The 12,423-nt window shown below is 38.9% G+C and overlaps 3 protein-coding genes across 9 annotated transcripts in view; 2 read left to right on the forward strand and 1 right to left on the reverse strand.

Annotated features, from left to right (window-relative positions):
* The window catches only part of hectd1 (HECT domain containing 1), a 32,082-nt gene extending 31,240 nt beyond the window's left edge, over nt 1-842 (forward strand). For all 6 annotated transcript variants that reach the window (XM_036592971.1, XM_036592974.1, XM_036592972.1 and 3 more), the window contains one exon: nt 1-842. In XM_036592971.1, the coding sequence (XP_036448864.1) occupies nt 1-138 (138 nt within the window). In that variant the 3' untranslated portion in view covers nt 139-842.
* Nucleotides 592-7,610, reverse strand: ap4s1 (adaptor related protein complex 4 subunit sigma 1). The gene is made up of 6 exons (XM_036592981.1): nt 7,476-7,610; nt 5,228-5,389; nt 1,949-2,035; nt 1,744-1,812; nt 1,625-1,636; nt 592-1,480 (listed from the first exon to the last, which is right to left on the reverse strand). Exons 2-6 carry the CDS (start codon nt 5,363-5,365, stop codon nt 1,352-1,354), a joined length of 435 nt encoding a protein of 144 aa, XP_036448874.1. The 5' UTR covers nt 5,366-5,389; nt 7,476-7,610; the 3' UTR covers nt 592-1,351.
* The window catches only part of strn3 (striatin, calmodulin binding protein 3), a 24,109-nt gene continuing 18,371 nt past the window's right edge, over nt 6,686-12,423 (forward strand). Inside the window, exon 1 of one of the 2 annotated variants that reach the window (XM_036592979.1) lies at nt 6,686-7,190. In XM_036592979.1, the coding sequence (XP_036448872.1) occupies nt 6,921-7,190 (270 nt within the window). In that variant the 5' untranslated portion in view covers nt 6,686-6,920. The remainder of the gene's footprint in view (nt 7,191-12,423) is intronic. The other variant, XM_036592978.1, reaches the window with a different exon arrangement.

The raw sequence follows: 12,423 nt of genomic DNA on the forward strand, positions 1-12,423 counted from the left end.
GTGGATGCAACAGATGCCAGCTATCCCTCAGTAAACACATGCGTGCACTACCTGAAGTTGCCAGAGTATTCCTCTGAGGAGATTATGAGAGAGCGCCTCCTCGCCGCTACTATGGAAAAGGGCTTCCACCTCAACTGAGCATGCTCTCCCCACACCACTGACCAACTCCCTGTACTGATGAAGCCTGTTGTTTTGTTGCAGAAAAAAAAAAAACAAAAGCTGTGCTTGCTGATGAAATCCCCTTAAGTACAGTTCACACCTATAACCAAAAGGAATCCCATCTTCAGCTCCATTAGCTACTGAAACAGATTTAGGGCCATGCCCCTGCCTGTCTTGCCCTAGTCACCTCATCAACTTTTGTACTGTGCTGCTTTAAGGGCTTGAGCCGCTGGTAGCCAAGGGCAGTCTCTCCTCACGTTCTGCGTTTACTCTTATACCCCGGCTCAGAGCGTCTGTGTATAGTTCAGCATAGGTTTTCTTTTCAGATTCCCACATAGCACCATCTTGCACGTCAGATCCTGGTTTCCCTCAGAGGGGGGACACAAGCACCCGCTTCTGTAGAGCTAACTGTAGTGTTTGGGTATTTCCAGGTTTTAAGTTTTACTAGTGCCTGCATTATTTGAAGTATTAGCATTTTTTTGCCCCTTTTGTTTTGCTTAATCTTTCAGCATACAATCATGCACATGCTTTCTTTTTGTTTGTTTTTTTGTTTTGTTTTCCCTCCCTCCCTCCCTCCCTCCCTCCCTCTTCCGTTACTGTGTATGTTTCAGTTGTTCATCATCCTGCTAAAAGGATTAAAGTCCCTGAGTGCATTTGTGTAATTTTACAATAAAGCTATAGAGGAAAAAAAACACTGGTTCTGTGTGCGAGGCACATTTAAACAAAAAAAAGAAAAAGCAAGCTATGCTTCTCCTTGTATTTTCTTTGTATATTATAAACATTTATTTAACTCAAGTTGCAGTTTGAAGTAAACAGATATTTTCAAATGTGTATGCTCCAAAATAATCATTAAAATGTTTGCAAAGTATGAATAGTGTTGTGTGTTCTGTGGTGTCTCTGGTCTCTTGCTACTTGCATGTCAGGTAGAACCAGTAAATCATAACTAATGCAAGGAGAACAACTGCACATGGCAAATATAGCTAGAACTACATAAACAATTAGTTTTATATTGTAAACAATTCATCATGTAAAGATCATGCATAAAACTCATACATAGTACATGTAGCTCAGTCCAATATTAATAATAGCATGCAAATAATACAAGACCCCCAAAGGCCTTTATCCCTGTGATTGAGAGCACAGTCTTCATTTTGTTCAAATAATCCCCATATTTTCATGAACTGTGTGGCTGTCAGCTTTCTGCCATCTTGTCTAAGGCCAGCAGTGGAGCCAGGATGCGGTTCTTGTTGGTCTCCACAACATGTCCATTTAAGATCATCTCATCCAGAATGATGTGCACCTTATCCAAATTGAACATAATCTGATTAAGAATTAAGGAAAAAAACTATAAATAGATGTTAACAGCAGTTAATAAAGGCTACTGTGGCAAAAAACAGTAAAATTTGAGTACTTGTATATGACCAGTGATTGATGTTAAACTGATAAAATGATATAGAAAGGATACATCCAGTTCACTCTGAGAAGAAAACAGAGAACATTGTCAATGTCATGCTGAATGGGATCATTTTTTTTGTGTGACTGATTGTTCTAATTCTTTTTTAGCATGGGGCAGCTTAAACTTACCACACGGCTGAAGTACTTGTCGAGCACTTCTACAAAGTTGTGGACTAGCTCATAAATAGAGAGCTCATTCTGTGCAGTAAAAACAAAATACATTGATTTGTATGAGGGACACAACTGTTTCACCACTTAGTGTATCTAACTGTAGTTGTTATTGTTATGAGCCATGTAGAGAGTATCTGTAAAACCATTCACACAAATAACTTACTTCATTGTCAGTGATGCCAACCACAATGAAAAGAGCTGCATACTGCCGATATACCAGTTTATAATCCTTGTACTCCACAAATGAGCACTGGAGAAGAAGAGCATAAAAGAGAATAATCATGAAATGGTTAAAAGGCATGATAATTGAGTTATATTTTCTTTATATATCTTCCTTGCTTATTACTGGATCGCTGTTTGCTTATCAGGACATTCAAACAGTCATCTTCACTGTCACTTCTGCAGGGAGGAAAGAAATCTACATCTGTAGATCCATGCAGAACAATGCAGAAGGAGCTGATGTATGACTGATTTTCCTAAAGACTGTTCATAACCAACTTAATGTTGGTATTGACTAACAGTCAGACCAGCTAGCTACATATATTAACACGATGTAGCAATGCTGTAGACAATCTACTGTGAGATATCTAAAAGTTGGGATGCTGTGTAAAATGTAAATGAATGTAAATAAAAACAGAATGCAAAAACTTGCAAATCTCATAGACCCATATTTTATTCACAATAGAACATGGAACACAGATGTTGAAAGTGAGACATTTTACCATTTCATGAAAAACATTAACTCATTTAGAACTTGATGGCAGCAGATGGGACAGGGGCAACAAAAGGATGGAAACGTAAGTGGTACTAATAAACAGCTGGAGGAGCAATTACTTACATGACTGGGTTTAAAAGAGGGTTTTAGAGAGGCAGAGTCTCTCAGAAGCAAAGATGGGCAGAGGTTCACCAATCTGCGAAAAACTGTCTAAAAATTGTGGAACAATTTCAGAAAAATGTTCCTCAATGTAAAATTGCGAAAACTTTGAATATCCCACCATCTATAGTACATTATATCATCAAAAGATAATCTGAAGAAATCCCTGTACGCAAGGGACAAGGCCAACGGTCAATATTGGATGCTCATGATCTTCGGGCCTTCAGGCGGCACCGCACTGAAAACAGGCATGATTCTGTACAGGAAATCAATGCATGGACTCAAGCACACTTCCAGAAATCATTGTCTGTGAACACAGTTTCCCATGCAATCCACAAATGTAAGTTAAAGCCGTGTCATGCAAAGAAGAATCCACGTCAACACGATCCAGAAACGCCACCAACTTCTCTGGGCCAAAGCTTATTTAAAACGGACTGAGGCAAAATGGAAAACTATTCTGTGGTCAGATTAATCAAAATTGGAAAATTTTTTTGGAAATCACGGGCGCCGTGTCCTGTGGACTCAAGAGGAGAGGGACCATCCAGCTTGTTTTCAGCACACAGTTCAAAAGCCTGCATCCCTGATGATATGGGGTTGCATTAGTGCCTATGGTGTGGGCAGCTTACACATCTGGAAAAGCACTATCAATGCTAAACAGTATATAGAGGCTTTAGAACAACATACGCTCCCATCCAGGCAACATCTTTTTCAGGGAAGGCCTTGCATATTTCAGCCAAACAATGTTAAACCACATATTGCATCCATCACAACAGCATGGCTTTTCAAAAGAAGAGTCCGGGTGCTGAACTGGCCTGCCTGCAGTCCAGACCTTTCACCAATAGAAAACATTTGGCGCATCACGAAACTTCCCAGACATTTACAGACTGTTGTTAAAAGAAGAGGGGATGCTACACAATGGTAAATGTGGCCCTGTCCCAACTTCTTCGAAATTGGGATTGTATAAGAAATATATAGTATATATATAGTAGGATCCCAAAAATAACAACAATGAACCACGATTAACAGTCAATGGCGTTATCAATGATATACCACATACCAAATTGTTTAAATAACAGGTCATAGCTTCAGGTCTTCTATTCACCCATTTATTACACTCAGGGCAAGAAATGGTAGAACCTTCCCTTGAAACATAGTACACACTGTACATTAGTCCATTAAAAAACAAACTAAACAAACTAAAACAACTATGCACTAGTCATAATCTGGTTAGCAATATCAGATGTAAAACTGTGCTTCCACTTTGGTGGAGAAAAGCCTATTCTGCTTTAGCAAAATTACTCATGCAGGTGTAAATAAAAAAGCAGTTTCTTTTTGTTAGTCCGATAGCATGGTGGTCCCTGTTTTACGACAGATCTGAATAAACTAACACTATTGCAATGGTGTACAACTGTAATTAAACACGGTTTAACAGAACTACCATGGCATATTCATACAGATATATATGTAGATGGCCAAATGTAGTTAGGCGCCTTTTCTTATTACTGGGTTTGGCCACACATATTGCTAACAGATGTATAAAAACAAGAATAGTCATGCAATCTCCATATACAAACAGTTGCATAACTGTCATAAGTTGCCTCCTTTCCAGCCTTTCGAGTCAGTACGTCAAATTTCTGACCTGCTCTGTCTTCTTTAAGTGCTGTAGTGACAACTGTAAAGTTTGGTGGAGGAGGAATAATGGCCCAGGGCTGTGTTTCATAGTTGCAGGAAAACTTGATGTAATGATGCAGCATACAATGAAATTCTAGAAAATTTTGTCAGCATGACACTGCCCCTGTGCACACAGTGAGGTCCATTAAGGACACATCCTAAGTCTAAAAACAGAAAAATCTCTTGTTATATTGCAAATGCATGAAATGCACTAGATGGAACCATTTTTTTGGAAAATGTAACAATATCAGGCACTTTTTTTAAAAATGCTGGCATAATTAAGTTGTTGAGATGTAAAGAAATGTCTTCTTTGATGTGAAATGATTAATTGTAGAGAAACTTTTTTTCACAGTGGTGGTGATGGGAACCATGGGTCACATACACAATGCACAAATATACAAATTGCTATCTGCTATCAGATACGACTATCAGTCTACTATGTGTTTTGAGTTTTTATATGTAATGTTAAAATAGAGATAAAATAGTGATTTCCTTAAGTACTATTTTGCCTTGTTTTGCATGTAGCTCTCTGCTATGAATGGATTTCAAAAATACATTATTTTATTACATTTATGCCAAAACTTTATCTTAAAACTATTGTAAAACAAAGTCTCAGGCATCAGACAATACATTTGTAACAATTTCACGTTGATTTCTGTCTCGGTAAGTTTCTCCAGAACAGAGCATTTCACATGAAAACACTCTCAATGACTTTGTTTACATCACAACAATTAAATTATGCAGAAATTGAGAAACTATTGGAATTTAAAACCAGGCAGCCATCTCTACTGCTGTGTGTGTATGTATATTTATGTACTACACATTGGAACCAAAAAAAAATTATTTCTCAGTCAGTCAGTGGTAAATAGTTAATAAAAATTAAAAACAGGAACTGACCTCTTCTTTCTTGCGGAACAGGCAGCCCTTGACCACGTCCGCCTCCAAGACGGCCCTTTTTCCAATGTCTACATGCTCGTAGTATTTTGACAGGCGAGTCTGCCCCTGTTTATTGACCATTAGAAGAAACTTGATCATGATCACTTGGGAAGGTGGCCACCACTAAAAAAAATAATAAAAAAAAATAATAATAATTTGGAATTAGAAATTATTCAATGTAATATGAGAGAGAGAGAGAGAGAGAGAGAGAGAGAGAGAGAGAGAGAGAGAAAGAAAGAAAGAAAGAAAGAAAGAAAGAAAGAAAGAAAGAAAGAAAGAGACAATAATTGCATCCATAAATGCAACATCTGTAACTCTGTTGTAATTGCAATTTCTGGGCAATAAATATGTACATTTATATGCTGCTTGCTATACTTTTTTTTATTATTATTTTATAAATCTCTCTCTTTTATATGTTGTGTGTATTACTATTAATAATACTTGTAATGTACAGTACTGTGCAAAAGTCGGAGACCACCCTTTCGTTTATTTAATTTAGACAAAATAGCATTTAAGTTATTAATTTTTCAAAAAAGCAAGAAACATATTTAACAGGAAATTACACAGATGCCTCAACCACTGAGTATATCTAATCTATCAGTATTTAATATGTCCACTCTTTACTTTTGTGCAACTTATCACTTATTTAACTCTTCCACGATTAAACGTTATAGAGAAAATGTGACTCCTAACAACCGTGCAACACCTGATAGGCCATAAAAACTGGCACCATCAGATAAACAGAACTTAAAGCTTTCATCTTTAAGAGAGAGGAGAAAATCAAACTCCATTCTTACTTCAAAAAATCCTCATTTGTTTTTTCCGTCTCAACGTTATGGGTCTGAAAGGATGTACAGCTGTCAAGAAGCTGTTACCAGGAAAAGGAAATCGACAAAAAAGAAGAAAATTGGCACTAAAAGACTGATCATCTAAGATATTGAATAAGGTTTGCTGTGTTCAGTTATACTTCATGGCTGTTTTGACTGGAAAGAGATAATAAAGATATAAATAAATGAAAGGGTGATCTCTGACTTTTGCACAGTATGGTATACCTGATACATCTTGGACTATTTTAGAATTTATTTACAGATTTATATATTATGTATGCATAATAGTACTGCTATTATTATTTTATTAGTATTATGTCTTTATTAATATCGATTTATTTCAGTGCCGTGGTGTCGATGTATAACTTTTTGTAGATTATAATTTGATCTTGTTTGTTTATTACCTTTTTATGTACAGTGTTATTATGTATGTTTGTTACTTCTTGTATCTTATTATGTACAGCAACTGACTGCTTTACACAGTGTTCTGAACTGACCGCTCCGTCTGCGCAGGCGCTGTGCGGTGCGCTGTATTTGGTCGACAGAGAGCAGGGCTGGGTGAGCGTCCCGTCATGCAGCGCGAGCTGAATCCCCCTGTCGCCCGCAGTGAGGAGACTCTCATCCAGGGAGCGGACTAATGGCGGCCGGCGGAGCCGTGCGCTCACTCTGAGCACGCAACACATACTGCGCTCGGCGCCGCAGACGGATCCACACAACCTCCCGGACGGGACGAGCGGTTTTTATCGACGGAGAAAGGGGCGGGGGATTGGTGTGAACGCACCCGCGGTCGTGCGGCGACTTGTAGCGGGACACTGCTATTTAAAAAAATGGATGAACACCCCGGCGGAGGAGGAGGAGGAGGAGGAGTAGGAATGGCCACAGCGAGACAGCAGCAAGCGCCGCAGCAGGGGAATCATAACAGTGTTAATCCTCCGATCGGGCCCGGCGGAACGGCGCCTGTCGTCCAGCAGCAGCAGGACGAAATGCCGCGGCCGCAGCAGTACACGATCCCGGGAATCCTGCACTACATCCAGCACGAGTGGGCCCGATTCGAGATGGAGAGGGCGCACTGGGAAGTGGAGCGGGCCGAGCTGCAGGTATCGACTTAGCACGCGTGCTAACGAGATCTGTTGCTGATACGTTAGCTTTAGCTGGCTGGGTGAGCTCATGCCAAAGTTTAAAAGGTACGCCTTGGATAACCGCTGTGTCATGCCTCTCCAAGAATAACAGACATCTTGTCTGGGTAACTTTTCCTCGTTAACTGGGTCGTAAGTGAAACTGCTAGCAAAAAGAGCCCTCGAATCTACAGAGCGCTGTGTGCGGTTTATTAGTCACGAATACAGTAGCTTGAAATTATGGTAGTTCCCCTTACTACACCTTACCAGTAGTGTGGGATCTTCTCGTTGGTGTGTGGTTCTTCTGAGACAAGACAGTTTGTTTTCAGCTGTAGAAAACCAGAGGAAGCCGCTCCACACGCAGCCAGCTGACTTTGTCAACTAATCTCCCGTTCAGCCATTTTGTTTTGGTCATCATGGCGTCGGTGTGGTTCAAGTCTTTATTAAGCTAAAGCCCGTTAGCACGATCCAGGGGGCTTCATATTGTTTTTCTAATTCAGAACAGAATGAGCATCCCGCGCTGGGCTTAGATTGAACATGGCATCAGACTGAGACGTTCATTCAGAACCTTGACCAATAGAAACTGTTTGCTTCATTGATAGATAGTTAGCGTGAGAATGTGTTAGCAGCGCTGCTTCACACCGCTTACTTGCTAACGTCAGTGCTATTGCTCGAGAGGGCTCACTATAACGTTACTCTAAAACGGTGTTTAGTTTTCCTGGGATATTGTCAAAACATTTATCGTTTATTTTATATTTGGCCTGGTTCGGTGGTTTCTCATTTGTAGAGGTTTTGTTGTTGACAGCTATTAGCTAACTGTTCAAAATATGTGGAGCTGCCCTTTTCGCTAGCTAGTCGGTGTTATGTTTCGGGGCTGTCTGAAGCGGTGGCGTGTTAGTTTTTCTGTTGTGTCCAACCAACACGTAAGCAGAGTAGGTCTTTACAACTAGTAAAAAGGAAATTTGACGTTTAATGTCACTAGGATTGAATGCCATACAGTTAGTTAGAAGAGAGAATCAGTTTTTAACCCGTTAGCTTAGCTGCAGTATTTAGAGAATTCTGTACTGGCTAGTGTCATTGTAGGATACGCTCTCTTCTTGACAGATAAACTAAGGTGGTATTCAGAAGGACTCAAACCCGAGGCAGTAAGTGTAAAAAAAAAAATCTTTCCTTAACGTCCAGAGAACCCCTGGAAGACACAAGTTCAAGCTGCAATGCTTTGTTATTTTCTGTCCCCAAACAGTCATGTTTGCTATCTTATGGCACTTAGGGGGGTGAACAGGGTGGTTAATGAGAGGTATGAAAGGTGTTGAAGGCCTGTGACAGAAGGTTACTGTGGTATGCAGTGCACACAATGCACAGCTCTGTCAGATGAAGCTCAGGAGGATGTAGAGTTATTACTGCCTGTGTGTTCACAGACACATACCTTCAGCATGACACCCATCTTTAGTCTAACATGCATCCCTGTGGCTTGTGAAGTCGCACTAGGTTTGGGACGGACTTACCCGGCAAAAGTGTTTCACATCCCCTGCGTTCCACTTATTGGCTTGTCAGTCAAGGGAAGACCACCTGCCCCTGGTTTAAAGATATAAAGTAAAAGTAGCAGCCTTAGATCTCTGAAGCATATTTATACATTAACATGAGATGTATAAAAACTGCTGTGTCTGTGTCTTTGCAGGAGAAATGCAGACATAGCCCTAATGGATTCGTAGCCACCCTAATAATATCATAATGGGTAGGCCGTTGCTGATCTCTATACTGTCAGGCACTAATCGATGCGAAGACCATCTCACAGGTCTGTTCTTCATTTGGAGTGCAGAGCTGCTTAGTGAGATGTCCTTAGAAGTCACATCACCAGTGCCACTGACTCGTTATCTGGGTTAGAACAGGGTTTGTAGGTCATGGTAGTGAATCATTCTTCTGACTCTTCCATAGTGACCAAGGAGTAAAGATGATCTATATCAAAGTGAATTTTATGCTCAGATTATATTCAGTTGTTCACACAGTATAGCATAATTTGTCAGTGTCTACCAGGAGAAGATGACATTCTACCTTGTTGACCTGTCTTGATTAGGTGGACTTAAACTAAATCAGGGGTGCACAATGCTGGACCATCAAAATCGACCTAATGAACGTTACTTATCATTTATATGGTTTGATTCTTGACCCATTATCTGCTTTTTTTAAAAACGTAATCAACTACTAATTGTTCTTGTTCACAATTTCTAGTGTAATGCTACAAGAAGGTTGCATGAAATTTAACATGAAGAACTTACTCATACTGAGAAAGTCACTTTGTCCTGACAATTCCACTGTGATGCGACCTACCAACCGGATGTTGGGAAATACTGATAGGCTTGCATTAATAAATTAAGAGTAGCTCAGAAAGATTAACAGCCTCCAGAGCTTCTGCTTTTTAAATTAGCTCTCTGCTGGCTGTGCATTTTCAGGTGGAGTTTAGGTGGGTGATGAAGTCATCAAAAGGTTTTCCAGTCCATAGAAGCAGTGAATGACCATCAAACTTTTAGTTGTGTAGTAATCTAAACTAGTGATCTAGTTTCCAAGATTAGCTAGCCATGCTGGCTAATCCTTTGTTCCTTGTAGAGTAAAATGCACCATGTAATCTGTGGGGTGAGGAGACATTAGTAGTGGTGTATCTTGATCGAAGTTTACTTAGGAAAGTAATGTGCATGAATTCAGTGTCTTGTAGGTAAGTGCAGAACATGGGGTTATCAGGGCTGGTATGGGGCCATTGTGGTAGAAAATTGGAAAAAAGCCAAAAAAACAACTTTGACTTGATTTCATATTGATCATTATGAAAACTTGCGCTGCAGTCTAAAAATTAATTCAAAGACCCAGGGAACCTAAAGCTAATAATAAGCTCTAATTAAGTTAATCTTGTTCTTGCAGGCAAACAGTAAACATGTACTAAGTATACCCTTTTGAATAATGTTTCGGTGACCAATAAATGACGATATGTTTCACCAAATTGGTAAACTGCGTGATCCAAATCTTGAGTAATGCTTCCGTAAGCATTCCCCTGATGTCTCTTGCCCCGTGCACACAAAGCAGTTTCAGTGTCAGAGAAACTTAGTGAGCCAAAGCTAACCCAGGCATTACCGAAGGCTAGCCAGCTAGACCAACTCTCTGTAGCCGCTTGTCATCCAGTCATTTGTTTATCTGTACATGAACGTTGTTCGTTTGTTTGTTCCTTCAGTCACACATTGCTTCATCTGTGTGTTTGGTCGTCCATCTGTCCACCTACACATCTATTCATCCATGACTTTTTTTGTCCATTTACCATCACATAAAAGCTGGATAATGATTTTAGATCTGTATGAGTGGCAGAGCAGGCTAGGAATGTTGGACAGAGAGCTGTCAATCAAACTGCTCATTAGCCATGCCCACACAGTTCTCGGATACGTCTAATCAGTGTTTTTTTTTTGTTTTGTTTTTTTAAGCTCTGTTTTATCATATTTGTGTCTGATGTTTTTCATTCAAGCTTTACTGGATGTTTAATATAATAACTCAAGTTTAGTATCATACAAGCATTTTTAATAATTATTCTGTGTTCCCCAAGACTTTAAACTTAATATATAATGTGAAGACTTCATAAAAATGATGTCTGGTTAGAACTGCTTAAGTGATATTGAGATAATAATAATAATAATAAAAAATGAGGAAAAATGTTTTAACCTAACAGTAGCATATTAGTATTAAAGATTAAAGTCAGGCACAACATTACCACTTTATATTGTGAATAATCGTTCGTATTACTCAGCATGTTAATTATAATCAAATTTACTGATTGCTTTTACAGTGCCAGAAATTCTTGTTTCTTTCTAAATAGAACTGCATTAGGTTTAAATTGCATTGTAAACAAACTCATGCACTTTCTTTTTTATAAAACTTAGGTAGAAGCCTAAAAACAGTGTTAATGCAGAAAAAGAAAAGAGCAGTAGTAGTCATACATTATAGTAATAGACATGGGTTTGTATGAAGGAGTGCTTAAGTGCTTTAAAGGATAGTGCATGATCAAAGTGGGGAAAAACCAAATGGGAGAAGTAATAATTATTTTAATGCTATAGCAATATAAATTCTTAGCCAGGGTTATCAACTGTTCACATCACTGGAGTGTTTAGTGTTTTATCTTGTTGTCACACCCAGTTCCTGATGGGTTTGGGAATTAGCTCATGAGTTGAATCAGTTGGTGTGTGACACATCCCTAACTTCGCTTAATTAGATCTTGGTCGAATTAATTCCATATCAAAGAAGACTTACAACACAGGGGAAGACTCAGTTTGAGGTTTAAGTTGAGCTCAGTAACTGCGCAGGCAGGCTGTGTGATTCACCACCCAAATAGTGTCATACAGGCATTCAGACTTATGTGACAGGAGAACCTAGATAACATGATCAAACATGATCATGATATCCATTTTTTTCATGTACATATCTCCTGGTGCTGATACATACAGATGGGTACATGTGATATGACAAAAATATCACTGTGCACAAGGACATTTTTGTGACACATGCATACCACAGTGTTTTGACACCGATACAATGCACCACATTTAAAACATTCAAAAAAATCCATCGAAAACTCTTGAGTACAGTGTTTTTTTCTGAAATCCACAACAGGACTAATTATGCTCTCCTTGTAATGAAACGTAGTTTTTAGTGGTCTTTAAGTATGGACAATGTGCACAATATATAGAATTATATAAAATTATATAAAATTAAGAAAATGCAGACGTTTTTGCATTGTAGCTGAGAAATCAGGGTACAATACATACGTCAGCATATATCAGTTTGATATATTGGTCAAATCTGTTTGATGCTGATATTTTTCTTTTTAAGCAAATATTTGCTGTTATTGAAATGATTTCTCATATCAAAGTTCATCCCTATTACAAAAGGATAAAATGCATTTATTCAGTACTTTATGCTTGTAAGAGACTTGTAAGATGGATCTGAGATCTTAGGTGCAGAGGCATGAGTACTTGTACTTGCGGTGCCAACTAAAACTTTTTAATGGAAGCAGCGTCATACTGTATTCCTGAGTGATTGACTTGAAGAAGGATTTACATTAAAAAACAATAACCAATAAACAAATTTTTGTTTTATTTTATTTAACCTTCTCTCTGAGTGCTGCTTTCTGAAAGGATGTCATTCACCATTTATATCAGACCTTCCCAAGTCCTGTGTGTTACCA

Source organism: Colossoma macropomum, unplaced genomic scaffold, assembly GCF_904425465.1.
Source record: "Colossoma macropomum unplaced genomic scaffold, Colossoma_macropomum, whole genome shotgun sequence".
Lineage (NCBI taxonomy): Eukaryota > Metazoa > Chordata > Actinopteri > Characiformes > Serrasalmidae > Colossoma > Colossoma macropomum.